The sequence below is a fragment of the Lissotriton helveticus genome, chromosome 2_1 (genome assembly GCF_964261635.1).
Source record: "Lissotriton helveticus chromosome 2_1, aLisHel1.1, whole genome shotgun sequence".
NCBI classification, from domain to species: Eukaryota; Metazoa; Chordata; class Amphibia; order Caudata; family Salamandridae; genus Lissotriton; species Lissotriton helveticus.
In genome coordinates, this window is record NC_136059.1 from 2,054,491,730 (window position 1) to 2,054,516,849 (window position 25,120).

At 46.0% G+C, this 25,120-nt stretch overlaps 1 protein-coding gene across 1 annotated transcript in view; it reads left to right on the top strand.

Annotated features, from left to right (window-relative positions):
• The window catches only part of TMA16 (translation machinery associated 16 homolog), a 218,827-nt gene that overhangs the window by 80,641 nt on the left and 113,066 nt on the right, over positions 1 to 25,120 (top strand). Inside the window, exons 3-4 of the mRNA XM_078677011.1 lie at positions 1,432 to 1,469; positions 25,001 to 25,085. Of these exons, the coding sequence (XP_078533137.1) occupies positions 1,432 to 1,469; positions 25,001 to 25,085 (123 nt within the window). The remainder of the gene's footprint in view (positions 1 to 1,431; positions 1,470 to 25,000; positions 25,086 to 25,120) is intronic.

Below are 25,120 nucleotides of genomic sequence, written 5' to 3' on the forward strand. Positions count from 1 at the left end.
CTGGAAGAACTCCTTATGTTGTTTTATTGGGTGTGTGCTGTTTTTCCTGTCCCAATAATGGCATTTGTCCCCCCAGTATCTATTTATGCATGATCCCATGCGTATCCTAGAGGTGTACCCACATCTCTTCGTCATTAAGTCCCCATGGTACCATGGTTTTCAAATCGATGATATATTTGGATTCCAATGTACGAAGTGCCTTCACTCTATCCCCTCCCCTCTCTGGATGATCTATTCGGTCTATGCAGTAAAAGCGCAACAGGTCCCTGTTGCTTTGATGTGATTCTGCGAAGTTGCGTGCTACAGGATAAGATTTATCGTTCTTCGTGATTGCACGCATATGTTCCAGGATTCTCAATTTGGTGGGGTTAATCGTGCTTCCTATATATCTTTTTTTTTTTTTACAGGGACCCTCTAGGCAATAAATAGCATACTCCGAATTACAATTCAGGAGTTTCCTGATCTGCCTTTTGGGTTTTCCCCTCATTCGTTCTTCCTGGATACTCTGTGACTTTTTTACTACTCTTACATGCCTTACATCTTAGGCACGGGAAAAATCCCCTTGCCTTAGATAGTTGGATTGGCTGAGACTTGGAGGAATAGTGACTGTGGACCAGGTGATCTGCTAGTGACTGGCATCGGCGGTACGAGATCAGCGGTCTCTCTGGGAGATGTTTTTTGAGGACATTATCTGTAGTTAAAATGTACAATTCTTTTTAAATACGTGCACTATTTTTCCTGCGCTCATACTGAAATCCGTGATCATTCTAAAAAAAATAATGTATATATGTATATATATATATATATATATATATATTAGACTAGATGGCTGGATTGTGCTTTGGGAAAGTTTTGTGGTGCAAATGGGTGAAACAGATCCAAAGTTAATAGTGAAATAAAAAAGCTCTTCTTTATGAATCCATCCACTGCACCCTGAAATCTTTATGTAACCTAGCTGTTGTCTGCTAATTTTCCCTGAAATTTGTATCTCGAAAAGCCCTTGTTGTTAACCTGTGGTCTGGGGGTCCGCAAAGCCTACTCAGGCATGCCACGACCGCTTAAAAAATGAAATGTTAAATTAATAAAGTGTATATAAATAAATAAATAAGCAAAATGTACATTTTCGAAGCTTTCTTTAAAGTTGAACTAATTTGTTTGTATCATTTGAGTATTTGTTCGGTGCATTCTTGTTTCTAAATTTGTTGTTTTTGTTTTGCAGTTCAAATGATCAAACCTACTTAGGCTGGGGTCCCCAGTTTCCAGTAAAGACACAGATGACGGGGGGGTGTTGCCGGCTTCAGTAGTGATGCTGAGGGGTTCTTAGGTTCTATTAACGACTAAGTCGGGATCCACAGAAGTGAAAAGGTTAAGAATCATTGTATGTTCCTTATTCTTATCTTGTTTAATTATCTGTGTCGTTTACCCACTCAGGTCAAAGAATGAGAAAGCTCTGCGCCTTAGTATAATAGGTGAGAATATTTTACCTATATTCTGTTTGTTTCAATAATATGCATTGGTTGAGGGGCTAATGTACAGAATATGAATTTAGTTGGTTTAGTGTGCAGCTCCAAGTTTTGGTCCCGTTAAAATGCACCTGAAAGCAGTTTGAAAATGTATTGATTTCTTGGACTGTCCTAAAGATTGCAGGGTCTGCATGACAGTTTTGTGGCTGTATTAAAGAGAGTGCTATGAATATACACCTCCCTTGTAAATTAGTGGTATTTGTAAACCATATTATTGTTAGTGCTTGCACAGCGAATTTGCATAATGAAATTGTGAAGCTTTTTATTTACCTTTGTCTTAAGGCTGCCACTTTGCTGTACTTATACTGTGTATATATCACTGCGTATATTCACTGAAAAAGTACAAAGGTTACAGCGACGTTCTAGTTAGGCTCAGGTTTCACTTGTACAATACCAGTGAACTAAAGCAGTTATAGTTAGCTGGGCTAACTATAACTCACAACCCTGCAATGCACTGCTTGTGACCTCACATATTACATTACTCATAACATGGTCAGTTACATCACTGACATCTAAAATGGCATTACTGATTGCATTATCCAGTGACTGTGAGTGTTTTAAAAATGTTTGAGTGTTAAATATATATACCAAGGTATATTGTTGAATCAATGGGTTTATGAGTACCTGTGTGGGTGCGTGACTGACTGTATAAGTAAGGGATTAGGTTTCTGAGTGAATGTAGTACTGCTAAATATCACTGGTGTAGTACGAGTGAAATACAAGCCTAACTATAACATCCCTAAAACTTTTTTTTAAATCTGTTTTATTGACATTTTAATTATATCAAGCATTTCTTCATTCCACCACGTATACATTATATATATATATATATATCAGTGTTCAAGAGTACACAATCTTTGCCGTTGCATGTATCCTTTTAATCTAACAATTTTGTTTCCATTCTGGTTAATCCATAAATCACACCTCTTGCATTGAGTCACCATACATTTTATATTTGCAGTTAATCTATTTGTTTTCCATGTAATGTTTGTTTTTCTAGGTCTGTCCGGAGTGTCTGGTGTGTGGCCCTCACTGAACCTTGATATTTTTGTTTATCATTTCACTTAGATTTTCGATATATACTTAACAACTCTTTAACAAACAACATTAACTTGTCTCTGCCTTACGTTCAGTTGTGTGAATGACTGTATCTGTCTGTCAGTTGGTGTCTGGCTGTGTGGGTGTTTGAGTGGTACAAGCCTGGCTGTAGGGGCAAGAAATCCGTTGTCTTGAGTTCCTGTATGGTTGTCTGAGTGTCTGTGTGGGTGGGTGTAGGGTGTGTGTGACTTCCTGTGTGGGTGGGTGGGGGTGTGTTTGACTGCCTGTATGGATAAGTGAGTAGGTGTGTGACTGCCTGTTTGGATGAGTGAGTCAGTGGCTGTATCCGTTAGTGAGTATTTGTGTGAGGGGCTGTATGGGTGAGTGCGTGTGTGTATGGCTGTGTGGTTGAGTGAGCAGATGTCAGTGGTGTATGGGTGAGTAAATGGGTATGTGAAAGGCAGTATAGGTGAGTGATGCGGTATTTGAGTGACTGTATGGGTGAGTGGATGTATGGATGAGTGTGCTTGTGTCTAACTGTATAGGTGAGTGAGTACATATTAGTATCTGTAGGTGTGAGTAAGTGGCTGTGTGATTGACTGTAAGGGTGAATGACTAAGTGTGTGGGTTGCCATATGGGTGGCTGGCTGTGTGAGTGTATGGGTGTATGAGTGGATATGTCATTGGCTGTTTTAGATAGTGAGTGTATGAGTGGCTGTATGGGCCAGTGAGTGGATGTGTGTGGAGTTCTATTAATTAGTGAGTGGGTGTGTAAGTGCTGGTATGGGTCTGCGAATGGTTGTGGGGAAGTGGGTGTATGAAAGGTTCTGTGGGGTATGACTGGATGCAACCGTGATTCTGTGGATGATGTCATCAGTGATGTTACTGACCATGTCATGCGTGATATAATATTAGAGGTCAAAAGCAGTGCATTGCATGGAGCACGAGTTATAGTTAGCACTGCTAAATAGTACGAGTGAAACACAAGCCTAACTATAACGTCCCTGAAAACTGTTTTTTTCAGTGAATTTCTAAGACTTTTTAATCTGTTTTATTGACATTGTAATTATAACAAGCATTTCCTCATTCCATCACTTATTATTATACATTATTTATATATATATATATCATTGTTCAAGAGTACACAATCTTTGCCGTTGCATGGATCCTTCTAATCTAACAATTTTGTTTTTACTCTGGTTAATCCATAAATCACAACTCTTGCATCGAGTCCCCTTACATTCTATATTTGTGGTTATTTGTGGTTAATCTATTTGTTTCCAATGTAATCTTCGTTTTTTCAGGTCTGTCCGGAGTGTCTGGTGTGTTGCCCGCACTGAACCTTGATTTTTTTGTGTATCATTTCACTTAGATTTTCGATATATACTTAACAACTCTGTAACATACAACATTAACTTGTCTCTGCCTTACGTTCGTCCCCCAGGTCCCCTCATATCCACCTTGTAAGATATTGGCCTGACATATGCTGTCCACTAGTTATAGTGGTCACCTTGCACCAGTCCAAACAACCCCTTAGAGGTGGTAGGTTAAAGACCACCTTTATTGAAAGCTATCCTAGTGGTTGCTATGGAGAGCAGCCTTCAGGCTAAGTCTTGAAGGAATGTAAAGCAGTTGTTTTACCAGTCTATAATCTCTTGAATGACCAAATGAAAGGCGAACCACACCAGGTATATATAAAATATATGTATTTATTCTAAACACACCCTACTAGTCGCTTTATGAGGCTACAGGTAAAAGCATATAAGTTACACTTAATAGCACACAGTAAATTAGCTCAATATACGTTGAGCCCTAGTGGCGTACCAAACCATATATTAAGAAAGTGGTATAAGAACCACAACTTGACTAGACACAAGGCCTAGAGCTTGTAGAATTGCTGGGCCCACAAGGAACCACCCAAAGTAGTGACACAGGGGACCCACGGGGGACGCGTGCAGTGTGAGAACACAGCCCCGAATCACCGTTTGCTTCTATGGGGAAAGTTGCGGTTGGAAATTTAAAGATAATGGACACTTGAAAGAGGACTTTGAGCGAACCCCTTTAGAGTTAAGGGGTTCTAGGGCCAACACCCACGGGAGTACCGAAGTACTTGAGTTATCTCACCCAGGGAAGCCGGGTGCATGGGTGTCTTTTGGTGTCGGGAATCGTTGTCGTTTTCAATGGCGATCTGCTGCAAAGTGCTGCTGCCATACAAGTGGAAAGTGTCTGGTGTGATCCAAGCCTGGATCGAAGATGAGAAGGACCTGAAAGCAGAGGGGACAGAGTCTGGGTCACTAGCCAGTGACCAGGGGCACGATAGTTGAATACCCACCGATGTCGGGTGATTTCAGGTGAAGGAGGTGAAGCTTGACTCTTCAGCCACGAGGACCAGGAGGCGTCGACGACGACCAGGAGCTGGAATCGAGCTGTCCCATGAAGGATGTCGAGTGCTGCGGTGTCGGACCCGGATTGGACCCAACAAGCCTTGGCAACAGTAATCCACACAGAAAGTAAAGAAATGCTTCGGTGTGGACCAGCAAGGTCCGAGGGACTCACCACGCGGTGGGGAGTCAGGGCACGTCTGGAGCAACCAGGGAAGCTAAAGGAAAATTAGAGTTGCCTTCGTAGGGACCAACCAGTCGGCGGACCAGGGATCGCAAAGGAGCCTCGAGCTGAAATGCAAGAAGCGGGCTCACGGAACACTCGTGGAGTGTAGGCCCACAATTTTCGGTGCAAAAAGTCCTCGAGGCTTGGGCTACAAGTAACCCAAAGCACAACTTCAGGAGACGTTGAGAAGTCAATGCACTTGTAAATGTACACGGTGTCCAGGAGTTCCGGTTATATGTCACTCACGAGGGCTGCGGGTCTCAGCTTTGCTGGGGACTCGGGTCGGCCTCTGAGAATTCTAGAAATCCTCTTCCTGGGCTGCAAATACTTAGGAGTCCGGCGGGAGCTTCGGAGATGCAGACCAGCAAGGGCTTCGTTGGTGCCTGCCAAGCAGGTGAGTCACTCCTTGACCCCAAGGGAGATTCTTCCGTCCTCTAATCTTGAGTAGAGTGTTGAAGTTCCTAGATTCAGTTTCAGAGTTTCGTCCAGGTGTAATCTAAAATACTGTTGCCAGGGGTTCCTTACTTATACCTGAAAAAGGGGTTGGACATACTCTGGGGACCCACCCATGGGAGGGTTTGGAAAGAGGGGTGGCTACACCCATTTCCTTTGTCCAGTTTCGCGCCAGAGCAGGGGCTGGTAGCCCCTGCAACCGGTTTGAGCTGGACTATTCACAGGGACACCAAATGTGCCCCCAGTGCAGACTTCAAAGCACTCTTGAGTGCACCCACCCAGCCCCAATACAATAAAGCCTGTCTGGGAGGTGGTTACACCTCCCTGTGACAGGAAGCCTATTGTCCAGGCCTCCCCTGTCGGAGTGTCGGTCAGCAGCAGGAGGCCAGACTCGTGTCTGTGGCTGCAGCATCCATTTTGTGATGCCAGGGCTCTTTTAACCTGGTACCGGGTATACCGGTGTGTACATGTCTCTCCCTCTAGAAGGGGGGATTTCTACCTCCACTGCCAGGACGGGCGGGGGGGTAGGATTTCAAAGTGTTTGACCCCAAACACTACATGTTTCCATGCAGCTATTCCAAAGTTAGCATTTCAAGTGAGGGTATAATGCACATAAGAATATATGGTCTGGCGGTATCACTGAACAGCCCCAGAGAATAGGTTCCGAAAGCTGCAAAGGGGCCCTGCTCATGCATGGGCACCCTCTCACACAAAACCAAGCTCCCTGCCTTCAGGATTGATAAGGCCTGCCATAGGGGTGACGGATCGGTTTCTATGTGCAGTGATTAGAGGTAGATTTAGGTAACCTATATCTAAGTAAGGGGTGCGTGCACCACCTTACCCAGGCTGCAATAGCACTCCTGTGTGTCATTTTGGAAGGCTTCCCAGGGGTAGCATAATACATGCTGCAGCCCCTGGTTGGCCTCTGGGGGTACCTATGCCCTTAGTACCTGGTTTACCATATACTAGGGACTCACAAGGGTACCCCAGTACCCAAACAGGAGTGTACCTAAAGTACATGGAATCAATGTATAGAGGAAAGCAGATAGGCTGGGGCCCTCAATAGCAGGATCCCAGCCAAACTAAGTTAAAAACCGTCAAAACACCAGGAACAAAGTGGGGGCAACCATGTAGTCAGATTCCACCTTCCTATACACCCCAGTTGGTGAAAATTAGCTTCCGTATTATTTGACATTACTCTAATCAGTCGAGGGAGGGAGGGCGGGGCACCCATGGACCTGCTGCTTCTCTGCTATCGCTAAATTCTGTGACATGTCTCTTCCTGTTTTGTTTCCTTTCCTGTTAAACTCCTAGTTACCCGTTTGTTTTTCACCAGTTCTACTCTGGGGTGGGATAGAGGGTTGTTCGTCCTCATCTACTATTGAGTGTCTTCCTTCGTGTTGTCCTGTCTCATTGTCTCCCCTTGCCTCCCAATTTCTCAATATCTTCGCCCAGGGTTCTGCCAGGGGTTTTCGCCTTTTTGTAATCCTGTCTTCTCTTATCAGGGCCCTTCCCTCCGCTCTAGTCCAGCTCGAGAGCTCTTGTTCCCAGATGCCTACCTTGGGGTTTCTCTTTGATTTCCACTTGCAGGATATTTGTCTCTTTGCAAGTATTAAAGCCAGATCCACAAACCTAAGTCCCAATTTCTTAGCTTTGGGTGTGGGGTATAGGCCTAGCAGGCACATTTCTGGATTACAATCCAGCTTCGGGCCAAAACCTCATTCATTGTCTCCACTATCTTTAGCCAGTACTCCTGGACTCCCCTACAGTCCCATATCATGTGATTCAGGTTAGCGCCTATTTCGTAACAACGAGGGCAAACCGAGTCAGTGATCTCATATATCACGTTAATCCTATGGGGAGTGAGGAAGGTCATGTGTAATATGTTGAACTGTATGAGTTAAACATTCGAGTTTCTTCACACCTTGCCGATGTGTTCCAAGGATTTTTTCCACTCTCTCTCCGAGAGGGACCTATTAACCAGTTCCTCCCACTTCCCCTGTGTGTGCATCTGGTTTGTCGTCGTTCGTTCCATACTTGCTATGTACAGCCATTTCACTAGATTTCTGCCCGTTCCCAGGTTTACCATGGTCTGTAATACTGGATGTGTGTCTGGTTTGTGCATCCCTCTGCCCAGAGTCTCGCCATGGCTCTTCTGACTGCATGATAGTTTAAGAATTGCCCTGGTCCTAGGTCGTGATATTCAAGAAACTCCTGTAGGGGCAGGAGTTCCCCATCCTGATAGCAATCTCGGACTGTATATACTCCGGCATCTCTCCAGGCTCTCAGCTGGCCCTCGTAGAGGTGCCCTCCTCGCCTATTCTGGGGATGTCCGTTATGGGGAGGTCCAGCACGTATAGTGGCAACTGCGTGGCTCCCTTTATATATCTGTCCCAGCATTTCACAGCTACATCTAGCAGTGCACTTTTATGTACAGTCCTGGGTTTGGATCTGAACATTCAGGGTAGGAGAATTTCCTGAGGAGCATCCAGTGGTAGTGACTCCTGCCCTAGTCCCTCTAGCCATTTGGCCAGCCACTTGAGGTGCGCTGCTAGATAATATGCCTCAAGGTCCGGGCCCCCAGTCCTCCCATGGACACTGGGTGTTGCAACACCTTCAATGAGTGTTTGATTGGTTCAGATGCTCCGTCCATCACCACCCCCTTTTGTACCGCTTTGTTCGCCATAATTTGGCAGGGTATGCTCAGACGTGAGTCCCTTGCTCACTTTGCCACTGGATTCAAGCAAGCCTGGCTGAAGACGGCTGAAATGCCAGAAACCGGTCCTAGGAAGCTTGTTTCCGGCCCAGGGAAGGCTTGTCTTGGCAGTTCGGGCTGGACTGTTCCCATGAGGCAAAGGGTCAGACTGATTTGCATATGGCCATGTGTTGAAAATAGCAATGTGTATGTACATAAGCGGCGTTCATTTGTGTGCACTGTACCCCTTGTTATAAGCAGAACGGATATCGCTAAAACACTGACTGTGTTATCCCGCTAGCATGGACCCATGCACACCCGTACACGACAGCCATTTTAGGTATCATGGTCTCCTTGTTCACGATCGATCATCGGCACCCTTCCCTGACCCTGCAAGCTTCCCCCATGCACCCTGACTGCCCCCGCTCTCCCATGCACAAGTCATGAGCCCTCCCCTCCCGCATGACTCTGTCTCTGAGAATCACACCCCGCGCCTGACCAACACCTCCTTTCCCTCCATGAATACCCCTCCTTTGATGATCTCTTCCTCTGAACCTAATTGTCCACATGGACCGCTGGTCATCCCTTAGCCTGAGGATACAGTTTATTGCCCACTACTGTATGCACTCGCCTCTCTTGAAAGTAGCCACTATTGATCATGACCACCCCACCCCCTGAGATTCGATCAGGCGCACACATTCCAAAGGAATCAGCAGAACACTCAGCTGCGTGACAGCCCCCTCCTATTGTATGGAGGATAAGGGCCCCTACTGTAGCAACGTGTTGGAATATCTTCACACTTCACAATGTCTTGATTGTAATGAAGGATGTGTGTGCCATAAACCTGTGTATAAAAGACAAAGCCTCAGAGAAACTTGTTAGAGCACCTCCCGAAGACACTATGCGAGTGTCCCAAATGACATGCTCCCCTCATGAGAAATAAATGCTGTTCTTGTCTTCCTGCCTTCAGCGCCCGTCTCTTTATTTTGTAATTATTCAAGATGGGAACTAAGAGTCGCCCTGCACCAGCAGCCTGGGCATCGGGTGCGATCGGGGCTGACTTTTCAACACATGTCTGAACTGGGGTGGCAGAGTGGGCTAAAGAACGGTGATGGATCAAACCCAGATCTGTTGACTGGGTGTTAGTGTTTGATTGGTTCAGATGGTCCGTCCATCACCACCTCCTTTTTGTACCGCAACACCTTCAATGACACTCTGTGCCTGCCCCCGTCCCATATCAGGTCTCTCAACAAACTGTCCAGCTCCTTGAACCATTTCATTGGGATCACCACCAGGACGTTTACGACATAATGCAGTAATTCTGTCAGCACTCGAATTTCTAAGACTTTTTAAATGCTAATTTCAACTATAATGTCTCTGTAACCTTTGTTTTTCCAAAACATTTCTATGGTTTTTTTAACTTGTTGTTGGGTTTGCATGAGGGCTTGTTGGACCCCGAGGACCCTCTGCATTCAATGGGACTTCATCCATCAACTAGAAGTGCGCTAGAAGGCACTTTTGAAGAGTGGTGGAAAAAGGGGCGGGTCTCTGACTAGCTCACAGCAATCCTGCTGTCTGGGACTTACTGGAGATAACCAAAGGGGTTCCTTGCCCCTAAGGCCCCTTAGCATCCAAGAAGACTTCACCCCCTAACTAGCAGTGCGCCAGGAGGCGCATTTGCAGAGTGGTGGAGAAAGGGAGAGTGGTCCCCGAAGACCTCAGTAGTCCTGCAGTGTGGGATTTACTGAAGGTAACAGGAGAGGTAGTTGGCCCCCACTGCCCCTCTGGAGCCAAGGAGACTTAATTCCCCGTTCAGCAATGTGCCAGGATGCCATTTGCAGAGTGGTAGAGAAATGGGCGTTTACTCGGAAATTCTCTCAACAATCCTGCTGTTTGGACTTACTGGAGGTAACAGGAGGGCTTGTTGGCCCAAGGACCCTCGGCATTCAAGGGGACTTCATCCCTCAACTACGAGTGTGCCAGAAGGCACGTTTACAGAGTTGTGGGCTCTCCGCAATCCTGCTCTGTGGGACTTACTGGAGGTTACAGGAGGAGGTTTTGCAGCGTGAATCTTTTCTGGATTCATTATGCTGTGCATTATTCCGCCATCTGGTGGTTGGGTCCGGAATTGTAGTATCTCTTCTCTTTTTGGTTTTTTTCTGTGGCCTGGTGGGTGTCGACATACCACTATTTGGTGTCCTTCTGTGACGTCGACGTGCTTCCTCCGGAATCTCTCACCTTTGGTCGCCATCTTTAGATTCAGTTTTTTCCGCCGTTGGGTCTGGGTTGAGACAGAAGGAGCTCCAGAACTTTGGAGAGAAGAATCCACGAAAAATACCAGGAAAAGCAGGATAACAACTTTATTGACACACCGGCCTTACGAGGCGATGAACCGGGACGCAGAGAAGTGGAAGAACACCAAAGCTTCGACAGCCTACGGAGAATGCGCATACAGGGAGCTCCCTATGCTCTGTAATGGGCAAGACACCATTCAAGTTCTGTGACAATTGCCACCACAAGTACGCACAGAAGGATCAGCATCCGGTCTGTAACCTTTGCCTGCCTCTCGACCACCGAAGCGAAGATTGCAACGCGTCGACATTGAAAATAAAACTCCGAAGGAGGTAAGGGAAACAACGACCCCTAAAAAGTCGTCCGACCCACAAAAGTGACTCCAAGACCTCGAAAACAGCCTCGGCGTCAAAACATTCGACAACCGCAAGTGCGTCCAAGGACAAACAGTCCGTCAGTTCCTTTGACAAGGACTCCCAGATGGCGAAAACACTCCATAAGACAGTCGTCGAAGAGCAGTTACGAAAAAGACTCCTCAACGTCGAACAAAGAACGGGTGAAACAAACTTCGACAAACACCAAGAGAAAGCCAGAAAATCTTGACGCACAAGCGTCGGAGCTAGAAAAGAAAAAGATGAGGCTCGAAGCCGGAACGGCAAGTAGCTTGCAACGCAAGAAGGATTTCGACAAGACAATAAGAAAATTCAAAATTCGGCCGAAAACTTCGACACAACCCGGAAAATACGTTGAGGAATTAGAGATGTTTACAACACCAGAACCGGCTGAGGAAGAAGAGTACTACTTTGAGGCCGAGGGAGAAGAAGAGGACCAAACCTATCACGGTTCGGTGACCCCGGAGACACAAGACCTACAGTAGCAAGATCTCAATGCAGACTCGCCAGAAAAAGGGGCCCTTCGAGGCCCTCACCACCCGATGACAATGGGATGTTCAATCAGGTGATAAAAAAGGCTGCAGACACTTATGGAGTGCAGCTATAGGAGGAAAAACCGCAATCCTGTTTTCTCCTAGAGACCTTGCTTCCCACACAGACAAGGAGTCAATTCCTTCCCCTTCTACCAAGTGTGCTGGACCAGGGAAAGGAAGCCTTTAAATAACCTGCTATATGCAAGGCTGTAACACCAAGGGGAGAGAAGAAATACAAACACTCCTCCAAGGACCCTATGTACATCAGGAGTTCAGTGTCTGCTGACTCTGATAGCTTCCACAGCCAGGAAAAGAGCTAATGTACCCACTAACGTGGGGCCACCGCCAGACAAAGAGAGCAAGAGAATGGATCTCACAGGAAGAAAGATGAAACGAAGCGCCACAATTCAGTGGCGCATAGCAAATTCAAATGCACTGATCAATAGACATGCATATCAGCACTGGGAGGAAGTAGGTGAATTGCTGAATCATCTGCCAGATCAGTTCCAGAGAAGGGCAAGCCACTTGGTGGAAGAAGGAAAGAACATGGCAAATATATGTTTAAAATCAGCCCTCTTGCGTATTTGGAAAAAATGCTTTATTTGTTTTAAATTTGGCGATAATGCTTTTTGAATTGTAAGATTATATATGTATATATATATATATATATATATTTTTTTTTTTTCTTTTTGTGTGTTTCTGTTTCTCTGGCAATGTATTATAAATATGTAATTCTGATGTTGATGGGGAAAAAAAAATAAAAATAAAAATAAAAATCAGCCCTAGATGCTGCTGAGACATCAAGCAGGCAAATGATGATCGGGGTGATGGAGAGAAGACCCGCATGGCCAAGAAGCTCAGGGTCCAAACCAGAGGTACGGAACAACATTTTAAACACCCTGTTCAATGTTTTTGGGAACAGCTGTGGATGATAAGTTAAGCCAGTTAAAAAAGGAAAATGAAACTGCAAGGTCCATGGGGGCACTACAATTCAGAGGTATGCGTAGGGATACACCATCACAGAGACCAGCAGGCAGGAGTAACCACCAGCCAGTAGCCTCACACCAAACCTTTCAACAAGGTTATCAAGGAGGTAACCAGGGCCAGCAACAGGGTCAACAACAACAAAGTTGTCAATATCAACACGGAAGGCAATCCTTTCGATGGCGCTTTTGAGGAAGAGGCCAACAGCAAAGAGGGGGACAGCAACAGCAAAGAAGGGGACAGCAACCCACCTCCAAGTGACTGCACTGCAAAGTTAGCGCACACTCTAACAAGATCTCAGAGGGCGTAACAACAAGTAAACATAGTAAAAGATCATGTCCCAAAGAACAAACTATCCCTCCAACATGTTACACCAGTGGGAGGCAAAAAAGAAACTTCTTCCAGCAGTGGAAGAAGATTACATCCGACAAATGGATATTAAACATAATACGATACGGATACTGCATAGAACTGGCAAAACCGCCTCAATGCAAAAGACCAAGGAACAAGGTTCATTCAACAAGAGAGCTGTCTCATTTGCTCGAAGAAACACAAGAGCTTCTAGACAAAAAGGCCATAGAGAAGGTACCTTAGAAGGAGAGGAACAATGGTGTGTATTCTATGTACTTCCTTATACAAAAGGTGGATGGAACATTAAAACCTATACTACACCTAAGGTTCATAAACAAGTTCATAAAGATTAAAAAATTCAAGATGACATCCTTTCAAGAAGTAATACCTCAGATACAGGTAGGGGACTACATGGCAATTATAGACCTAAAGGACGCATACTTTAACATCCCCATGAACAGCAGGCACAAGAGCCTACTCAGATTTGTGATCAACGAAACGCACTACCAATTCACGGTGCTAGCATTCGGACTGAAGTCAGCACCAAGAGTCTTCACAAAATGCCTAGCAGCAGAGGCGGCCCACCTAAGAAGGGAGGGGATCCAAGTTTATCCATACCTAGACGACTGGTTAGTAAGAGCAAACACATACAATCTTTGCAAAAAACACATACAGAGAGTCCTAGAGACTTTAGTCCAGCTCGGTTTCTCAATACATTGGGAACAATCATCAATAGAACCAGAACAAGTAAAGATATTCTTAGGGTCAGAGATGAACACAACACTAGGGAAGGTGATTCCAAGCACAAAGAGAACAATAGCAATACTGAAGGAGACGCATCTATACCACACGGGGCAAGCTCTGACAGGGAGGATAGTGGGAAACTGCTAGGGATGATGGGTTCATGCATTCATCTAGCCCCAAACATTCAGCTACATATGAGACCATTCCAAGAATGGATTCAGCAACAATAGTCACAGTCAACAGGGAGTTGGGAAGATCTAGTGGTTGTCACACAAACGGTTCATCAAGAGATGGCACGTTGGCACAGGAAGAACATAACACAAGGGGGACTTTTCACACAACCAACTCCAACAGTGACCATTACAACAGATGCTTACCAACTGAGGAGCACACGTGAACAACCTCAAAGTAAGGGGAATATGGACGCAACGGTATGCGATAAAACACATCAACTTCCTAGAGTTTAAGACTGTGGGCCCGATGTAGGTAGGCATTTACCGGTTGGTAACGGCCGAATTCGGCAAGTGGTGTGACGGTATAGGATAATAAGGGTATTGTAGGATTGTTGTGAAGCCAGTCAGGGAACAGTGTCGATTTATTGGGGGTACAAACTTACCCAGCATGTTGGGGAACAGACGTCCATAAATAGTTGTGCATCCACGCCAGAGGAATTAACACCATCTTTTATCAAAGATGGCGAATAATGTAAAATATTGATGGTTTGCACGGGTGGCTGGTGACATTTGAAAGTGGTGGGGCGTAACAACATTGTCACTAGCACTGCTGTCTGTTGCTGTAGGCGCGGTTACAGGAAACCGGAGCAGGGATCATACATAGCTGCCAAGGTTTCAGATTGCCATGTGTGACATTTTTATAATTTCAGTGTAATTATGAGTGACATTTCAGCGACTATGAGTGACACTTTCTTGCGAGCAAAATAAAGATGATCGAAACATACAAACATCAGAAATGACATCCATTTGAGCGGCAAGAAAATCTAAGAAGATCTTAAAACACCAGAAATGGCACAAAGCTGCAAAGTACCAGAAAAGAAAGGGCACTCAGTCATGGCACAATATAGCCTCTCATTGTATACTAGATGGTTATGTGCTGTGTGTAGCCCTCCCTTCCGCAGAGGACAACGGGCCATTTCTAAGCCCCACCATCCTTTGAAGATGCACACCCGCAGGGCTTAGAAACTGCAGCAGGCTAAGTAGAAACGTCTTCAAACAAAATCCCTGATGAGGTATCAAAGTGCTTTTCGAGGAGTAGCACGTTACTCCAGAACCCAAACAGGTTTAGTAGTGAATTAGTATAGGGAGATATGAAATTTATTTGAGCAGTGGAGATGTGAGTTTTTTAGTTGCATTAAAAAGGTTAGTGGAGGGAATGGTCTAGAAAGTATTTGGAGATTACAGCAGCAGGTTTGGTATGAGTAGAGGGGGTGGGAAGAGTCATGGACAATGTGACAGTGGCTGGACGAGGCACTTTTGTGAGAAACCCTCACATAAGCAAATGGTGCTCATAGGGTTTATGCTGCACTAGCAGTAAAGAGGAGCCAATTATTGGTGATCGACCTTTAATTGGATGTTCAGCACTGTGTGCATCTGCTTTCTGCTTCTATATCTCATATGCTAAACAAGACGGTAAAATGTTACTTGCGTTACAGAGCTGGAATGAACACCTCCCATCATGTTGTAGCTCAGGCTTCACTATACCCCTCATTAGCCTGCATCACTCACCTGTAGCATCCTATAGTAACTCCTGACATCAGTAGAGCTTCTCCTAGCACTGGAACGACAGCGTATCACTTTGGAAGAAGATTGGGACAAAGGCAAGGAATGAGGAAGAGCAGGACAAGGAGAAAGCACCAGGAGAGGGAAGGCGAAAAATCATAACAAAATACAGGCAGATGGGTGGAAAGTGAGGTTGGGGGAGATGGTAGCACCATGGAAGGTAAGAAGTATAGAATGGGAAACCGGCAAGTGAGCAGTGGCACCAGATACAACGGTACAAGTTCCATCTATACCTGCAATGTGCAGGTGCATATGCGTGGCACCATCACTGCATACACCAACAATTTTGGCCACAACAACCTGTGCTTTCTCTGAGGCAATGGTCTACTGCTGTAAGAGAGTGAAGCAGCTACTTGCATAAAGAAGTCCAATGTGACTTGACTATATGTGGCGGCACATGAGCTATAACACCCTTAATTATTAAATCACATAATTGCAAACAGCCACATGTCGTCCAATGTGATGATAAAAAAACGGAAGGAATAACAGTGATATAACGCAAACCCACACATTTAATTACAAAGATAAGTTAATTGTGTTACTGGTTGTCAGTAACCTTTCATAGTAGTGCAACAGAGCTCAACTAACCTACAAAACCGAGCAATATTATTAGAATATTAAAAAGACACAGGTTTTATCATCTTATGCGTAGTAAAAGCACAGAACATTTCAGTGACTGATTAGGTGTCCACATTTACCGACGCTTGTTTTCCTGTCACGCTGGACTTAAGTCAACTCAGTCGGAGGGAAAGTTTACCTCCTGGGTAAAGGAAGTTAGACAATTTCCAGCATGGTAATTTGCTGCCACAACGGAGAACTCCCGGACCAACCTGCGGAAGAGGCGATACCAATCTTCATAAAAGCCATATTAATGACCTGGTGAGAAACAAGAACGGGCCTCAGGGTTTTCTGGCCTACATAATGCAAATGAGCTTTTTAGCAGCAGCGCGATCAGCTAGCTGCTTGCAGGGTCAGTGTCTGGACTGGAGTCTCATTCTCTGTTTTACATGAACCATGTGAAAAAAGAAAGGAGACTTCATTCCAGACACCGAGGAACTGCAGGCTGCTGCTCGCGCTAAAAAGTATATGTGGATTTGTTCATTAACACTCCCCTGCACTGTCTCACAGTGACACAGTCAGGTTCAGGTTCTAAAGTCTTTATTTCGATATCAAAATCATAAAAGACAATATTTAAAACACATTTCATTATAATAACGTTTTTCCTTTAAAAAATAGCAACACCATTATCGTAAAAAGTTATTAAACATACAGAAATACAAGACGGACCTGAACATAACATATTAAAAATTGTGAGACAAACAAAAGATACAGGAAACATACCTCATACTATGTACAGTTTTCCTAAATTTAGTTAGAAGAGGTATGGGTAAGCCTTTATGAAGGAATTAAACGGCCCTGATAAGGGTTTTGATAAGGGTTTTGTCTGCTTCTTGCCCTGATGGCCCAGGCCCACCCTAAGAATTTGGCTATACTCACCACAATCGTCTCTGAGGTATTGGTTTTTAAAACCTGAATAGCCTCGTTTGCGCTAGTTGATCCAAACCGCCAATGTATACTCCACCTATATATATATTTTTGTATGTTTCTTTTATTCTTGCTGATGCCAATAAAAGCCTTTTCAAATAAAAAAAAATAATTTAAAAAAAAACCTGAATAGCCTCCGAGGACCTTCTAAAAGGGAGGTGCTATATTAATGACCTGGTGAGAAACAAGAGCGGGCCTCAGGATTTTCTGGCCTACATAATGCAAATGAGCTTTTTAGCAGCAGCGCGATCAGCTAGCTGCTTGCAGGGTCGGTGTCTGGACTGGAGTCTCATTCTCTGTTTTACATGAACCATGTGAAAAAAGAAATGAGACTTCATTCCAGACACCGAGGAACTGCAGGCTGCTGCTCGCGCTAAAAAGTATATGGGGATTTGTTCATTAACACTCCCCTGCACTGTCTCACAGTGACACAGTCACTGTCACTTACTTGTGAGGCTTGCCGCAGCACTTAACAGGCCAGCTGCCGCCCGCAGATTCCTGGTCGCGTTACAACAGTCACCTCTCCTCGGCAAGTGTGAACTGCCTGGTGCGCCGCCCTTGGGTATTAATTAGACTCTCACTGCGGCTTGGATTAGCAGCAGGCGCCAGTGCTGCTGCACAGACAGTGGGCACTATAGTCCGAGTTTTCATGCAACAACTCACTGCATTACTGGCAGTTTCAAAACCCACGATAGAATTAATTCTGTAGTGCTGTTTTAGAGTGAGGTTTAACCATCTAGTGTGACCGCCAGCCTTGCTCATAATTGCTATAGTGTGGATTTTGCTACCTAACCTACATACATACACCTGCATCTCTGAGTCAGTGCTATCTAATTAAACACAACTTACTTTCGTTTCCACATTTAGTTGGCACTTACTCTGCAGTGCTACCTGTAGCTAAAATTTTTGCAAACAAGATTAATTGATGGACGTGCCATACTAAGTGTCAGACACCGGCGTGGACTTTCACTTACTTTAGTATTAGTGACGACCCGACCAGGTCACTTACTGCACTCACTGCCCAGCCAAGATGTGCACTCTGCCACAGGCGCAGCCCGTCTTCATCCAGGCAGCTGCTCGCCACTCGATTCGAGTCCTCTGCCCCCCCCCCCCCCATCCCGGCGCTGCTGCTCGCAGGCCTCTGATCATAGCTAGGCTAACTGTCGCCTGCTGGGGCCAGGTCATCAAGGTGGGGCTGGGCAGGCAGCAGTGTTGCGGCGCAGCCGGCCGGCCGCCGCAAATTAATCAAAGAATTCCCCCTTTTTTTGGCGCGGCGGCGGGCGGTCATGAGACTCGAGTCTGTCTCTCATGATGCTGCCTGCTGCTCACTCGGATTCCCTGCCACTTCTGCCAGCCTACTTCCTCTTCCGGTCGTGACGGCACATCCACCCCGAGCCTCCGGCGCCGCATTCAGTTTCGAGGGCAGAGTGCAGATACATTGTAGCGCTCTCAGCCACTCCACAGAGGCTGAGAGCAGTTAACTATTTAGGAACTCTGGCTCGTGCAGCACAACACATCTCGAACAGCAGTCCGAGCCCGGGCACAGGCGCCGCTGGTGGCGCACCTGGCACTGGTGTCAAAATGCGTGACAATGCATTTCAGTGCGGTGATGCGGATCACCGCACTGAAATGCGTGAGTGTCACACTGGTTGCGTGACGCTTGGCAGGACTGATCATAAATGTTACAGACCCACTAATTGGGATGTCTGTAACGGCTCAAGTGAGGTGGGGCTGCCAGCAGTGCAAGTCTCCCACGAAGGAAACGTGAAACTCTCGCACTTCTTCCCAGCTAAGAAGGTGAGGTGGTGCAGGGTTTCAATAATTCATTTGTTCCTCGTAAAGCATCGAGGCCTGGTCCATTAACCTACACTGACCGGAGGGTCTCAAAGAACTCATGCACAGCTTTTATTTTCTAAATGAATTAAAGTGGGTGTGATTTTCAAATGACATCAACCACACCAAAAGTCAGCTAAGGTCATCCCACTCTTTGTTGGAGTTCTCCAGAGATGCATCGCTATGTGTATTTTAAAGCATGCTCCTCTCCGATCGCCCCAGGAACAGCCTGGCCAACATAAATGTGGAATGCATTAAAATCATTTGACACAAATGGCAAAACGCCAGTGGCTGCAGTTAAGCACAGCACACTCCTACTCACCAGTTTCAGCTCTGTCACGGACATGGTGTTTCTCCCAGAGGTGTCTCAGGGGCCCAGTTGCAGCTCGTTTGCCTCGTTGAATGAAAGAGGGAAATAGAAACTAGCACCGACTGGAGGAAGCAATGTTCGAAGTCCCGCCTCCTATTCTCATAGGCTGACAGTAACAAGTGTCAGCCGGTCACAGGAGGCGGCGGGATCCTAGAAGGATGTTATTGAGCTACGTCCTAGGTCCGGTCGAGCTGATTTTTCGACCAAAGTACAGGCCTGCTTGCCCTCACCACTGCCTCACAGACACACACTGCACATGCAGGATTTCGGCGGTATTAAAGTCGTCCACCTCGCATGCACAGTGTGTGTTTGTACAAGGCTGTGCTGCACCAGAATCGACAGTGTAAAAGTGCTGCCCGCAGCCTCATACCATTCCAATCTCCTGACTCCTTCTCCGTCCTCTTGAGACTGGTGGGGCTCCGCCCCTTACGCCCTCATGCAAGAACCGCAGCTGAATCCCTATAGTTTCTTTCTTAATTTTATCAAGCAGGTTTATCGTCGATTGAAGTGTCTTTGGAAGCACAGCCATGCAAATAACTGTCCACACTGAGAATATGGATTCTTGATGTCACAGCAGAAATTGAGATGTTTCCTTGTTTGAATCTTTTTGAGAGTTGAGGAACCACCATGTCTTCTGTGCTTGTGTATTTGTTTAACTGCCACTCGTAGTAATATTGAGGGTTGGCTGAGCACTGGTGGCCCCTGTGGTTGAACGTTTCATGAATTATGGTCTCACAGACAGATGGAGCTACATCTCTGTGCCCTAGAGGAGGGAGAATTGCTCCTCCATCTATGCCAGACAAACTCAGCAGGTGTGTTGGATCAGTGGTCCTTGCCAGTGGGCTTTGATGATGTTACTTTGGGTCATGTGCTGATAGGTATGTGCCTTTAGCATAACCCACCTGTGTGAGGCTGCAGAAGGGCCTAGACTGCCATGGATTTAGCTAGGACTCCTCAACACAGCAAGCGGAGCAGAACACTACTCTGCAGCAGGGATGCAGCTGCCGAAGAATTTGTGTAGTCCCTTGAAAATGCAGCTCCAGTTTATCCTAGAAGTGTGCTAAAATAAAAAGCACATTTTAACTTCAAACCCTAGCAATTCTGCTAACTAGGTACAGGCTTCTCTGAGCTTCCAGCACTCCTCCATATCCCTTCTCTACCTCAGTTTTAAGTAAGTTAAATGAAATGCCATTGTGAAATTCAAATGCGTACATCCTCAATTCATGTACACTATCCTGCGTGGTCTGTCTACACTACTCATTAATGTACTAAAAAAACAACAGGAGTATAACCCATAGACCAGCTTGAGGTCTGGGTAGTTGATAAACATTGTCTCAATCCGTATTATTGAGGATGGCAATTATACGTGTATGTGCAAGACATTACAAGGAAAGGAAGGAGGGAGACTTGTGATTCATAGTAGATTGTGCCCATGGCATCCTATAATTGAAGTAAGGAGAAATAATACATAACAGTTACTCATTAATGTACAGCACTGCACTTGCTGGCCCTCTAGGTTTACACTCCAGGATTACAAACACGTGTATACACAACTCTTCCTCTGGTCTCTAAGGTGGGCTCAATAGTCCTGTCTTCGCGCTGTGGGATTCGACTTAATCTAAGCAAATGTGAACGTGTCCCTGTCGGAGGCAACCAAATGTCCAAAAGTGGCACTGTTGGTTTCTAGGCACTAGAAAGTGACTAATCTTTAGAAATTCATATCTCTGGCTCCCTAAAGTGGATATATTTCGTTTTTGTGTCATTTAAAAGATAGAAATATTCCTATGTTTTGTAATTGGCGTTAGATTTTGATTGTGTGGTGTTTCTTAATTATTTACTGAATTGGTGTTTTTAAATGCTTTACATACCTGTCTTTGAACTTAAGCCTGCCTGCTCGCAGCCAAGTTACCAAGGGCTGAGCATGGGAAACATTTTCTCAGACCTATTCTAAGCCCTATATTGTGTCAGTGGTATTATTGCCAGTGGGGCTTGGGGGCCCTAGGTGGCGCACATCCAAGATGGTCGCACACCCGTGAGGCTCTGGAGGTTTGGCGACCTAAATCCGGAATTTATCCTACACTGCGATTGCAGATCGAGCTGAAAGGCAGAGATTCCTTGCCCTCGAGCGATGCAGTAGACATGGCGTAAATATCTTGCCTGTCCAGGGAGCGGTGGAGCTGCTGGAGCAGAATCGTGGCTGCAGAAGACCGAGGCGCCACAGCTCTGGTTCCATAGGGCGGTGTGGGACACTAACGAAGCCCCGGGGATCCCACGTGGCGACAGGCCCTGAACGGTGTGCTGTTCACCCTGTCTTACCATTGCGCACATTGCGGAGGGCGGATCTGTAGAATGGCGTGGTTATATGGGGAGGACTGACTGCGGAGAGACCCCGTGCAGGTGAGGCTGTGGTACGGAGGAGGGAGAGGCGAGCATCAGTGCCATTTCTCCTGCTGCTTGTGGTGCGCGCGATCTGCACTGCGGGGGATTGTGCGGACCCCCTTTCAGCCAGAGGGGCCCCCCATGAGACTGCCGTTGGAGCCTATTGCTGCCTGCCACTGTGGGGGTATCGCAAATAGTGGTGAACGCAGGCGGGACACCCTGGAATGGCCGCCATCATCATTGACAAGATGTAGGCTACTTGAGGCGGTGACGGGGAGCTCCTCTTAACGAGATGGCGCCAACATCCCCACTAGTCAGCCTGCGCCTGCACCGGCATCTCTGCCTCGCACCGGCCTGCCCTCCAATGCTGCACCGGGGCTGGCAATTGACGCTGCCGAGCTGAGCCCCAGAAGGTAAAGATCTGCCTTTGTGTTGCCCGGCGCTGCCACGCCCCACTAGGGCCTGATTCTGTGTGCAAAGGCGGTGACAGGCAGAACTCATTGAGAAGGGACTAGAAATCACTCGCAGATACAGAAGGGTCCTGGGATATGTACACGGTGCACAGACTTTGCTGTGGTAACCCCACTGGTGAGATAGCGGGGATTTGACACCAATTGACAACACATTTCCCTATCCTCCTCATTGATTGCTTGAGGGATTGCGCTGTTGCAATACTGTACTCTGCTTGCTACCATCAAAGACGTGGACCCACCGGCAAGGCAGACTCTGTTGCAGGGGTAATTTCCGGCGCTACAGCCCCACATGGATCCTGCCTGGCCTGCTCCCTGCTAAACGCACCATCTGCTGTGTCTCAAGGTGGCATGCTCGCACAATCTTGGCAGTCCTAAAACACGAGCCTCACAGGATTAAACAAATACGATTTGTACCCACCCCCGTGTGGGGTACTGCAGGATCCCCTCATCCCTGACTTGGTTCTGCTTATCCCAGGCCGCTCACGGGGCATCGTGCATGGATCTGCTGAGAATTGGAACAAGGCTGCGGAAAAAACAGGGAGAAAGTGACAAAAACAACCGGGCACAACCGAAAAGCCGAGGCAAAAGCAACAACTGCTGACAAAGGAAGCAGAACAGAGGCTCTGACACCATAATTCACGATGGGAAAACCTGATGGCCGCCAGCCCCGTCTCACCTTTGAAAACAAAAAAATCTCTACTAGATCCACCTCAGCGGATTCAGGACACACCAGCATGGACCAGTGTCTCACCCCCTCGCCGACCCCGGAGGATGATGATAAAACGCTACTCCTGGCTATGAAACACAGCCTCAGTGACCTTTCCAGGAAAATGGACACTATGAACAATAGACGGGATTTTCTTGTGCAGAAAGTCGATAAACACGATGGGCAAATAAAAAAGGCAGAACGACGGATATCGGATACTGAGGATGCCACATCCCAAATACAGAAGCAGAGGTCGCAGATGGATAAAATACTTGAAGTCATAGCTGCCAAGAATGAAGATCTAGAGGCCAGAAGCTGCTGCAACAACATCCGAATTAATAGAATCCAAGAAAGTACCAACACCAGGAGTATGGAGGATTATGTAGAGCGCCTACTGACCACTACTTTTGGAGTGGAATCCTTCTCAGCGCACATGGTGGTGGAACGGGCGCTCCGCTACCTGGGACACCGGCCCCCTCCAGGAGGATCTCCACACCCCATAATATGCCGACATTTAAATTATTTGGATCGGGATGTGGCCCTCAGGATAAAACTAAAAAACCTGCATTTCGAGGGGTAAAAGTACACCATTTATCCGGACTTTACGCGGGCGGTGCAGGAGGCGAGATGGATTACGCATAACGGCAAACCAATCATCTGCAGTACCCCGCAGCAAGTGGAAGAATTTCTAAAATCAACGCAGGGAAGATTACCGCGACAGGAACGTCTATCCAGATCTCCATCTCCTGCTTCGGAATAACTTGATTACAAACTGTTCTCCCTATCAGACGAGGAGGGGGGCTCCTGCCCTCTCTGTGGGAGATTAGCTGGATGAACCAACCGCGCTGCTGTGCTTCAGCCGCCCTGATACCCGCTGGGCGGACACTGGGTTCGCCCCTCTTGCCGTATTGCATCACCTACAAGACGAACATGAACAGCTAAGTGCCAATATGGGCTTTACACGGGAAATGTGGGAACTGCAATGCAGTGGAGTTGGAATGTGGCTGTCGTAGCTCACTGGTGCCCCCTCCTTATGGGAGATCCCCCCTTACTGTTTATAATCTAATTTCTGTTTTATTGGGACTAACCCTATTAGGGTGTAATAACTAGGTTCCGCTTAATACGGTTCAGGATCAGACATGTTTATATGCCGAACTGCTCCAGGCTGCTTCACGCCCCAGGGACATATGGGGTCCTCCCCAGTCATACTTGTTGGCACATCCAATCACCAGCGAACAAGAAATTGGTGACTTACTAGCGTGAATCGGCCATTACACATTATGTTTCTGAATGTCTTTGATACAGCAGATCCCCACCCCTTACGGAGGTCCCTCACCCAAGAAGCTCTATGAAATGTCATTACTGTTGCACACTAAACAATGATGTTCACACAGCATGTAATGACGAGAAAGGAAATGGGTATCTACATAAGAACATTTATGTATTAAGTGACGTACTTATAATTTGATGTGACTTGTTCCTGTATAAATTGCTGATTGTCTCTTGCATACAAATGTGATTTACATATGTACCATCTTAATGCAAAATAAAATAAAACGTTTTAAAAAAAATATTGCCAGTGCTAAATGCATATTTGCCACAACTAATAAACCATTTCCAACAGAATCCAATAGGCTATTTTTCAGTTTACGCTATAGCATATAATTAGCTGCCTAATAACTCTCTCCCTTAACCCACCCCAAACACCTGTCTCTCCACCTCCCAAGTGATGGAGGTTCTCTATACTAGAGAATCTGTTTCTGAAGGTTGGTAGGCAAAATCATTGGTGACAACAAAACAATTCGGCACATTAAGAGGGCCTCCCCTTCAGTCATTATTCTGTTGCGACTCCCAATTGCCCCCCGAGTATAATCTGAAGCACCCTCCAAGTTCAGGGGCAGGTAAATGGTTTAAAGTCTTCTGCAAAGGCTATACCACACAGACCCCGTCACATTAGGTTTTTCTTCCACCCCAGCCTGGTACCAATAATTATTCGTTGGGTTTCATATCAAGGTGTCAGTCCAGCTGGATAATGCATCTGTGTGATTTGTGTAGCCTCGGGTTTGTGGTTTCTAAAATACCAATGTTCCGATTAGCCATTTATCTATTTTTAAACAGAGTGAGTACAAAATCTCATAGGCCGTAGTAAAGTTTTGAGATTTATTTTAAACAACTTGATCGGAGCATGAATGGAAGCTTAATGCTAGTTCTATCAATAAGAGACTTATTTTAATGCAATTTAGTTTTCTTCACTTAGATGTTCATTGCAGTTTAACATTATTTCAGGTGAAAAATTGCAGTGGTTTCAAAGTCATATTGATCCCGAAAAGAAAGAATTTACTAAGAAAGAAGCATGTGAACTCATTGAAAGGTAAGGCCATTTAGATTTAAGATGGGATGTGTTGT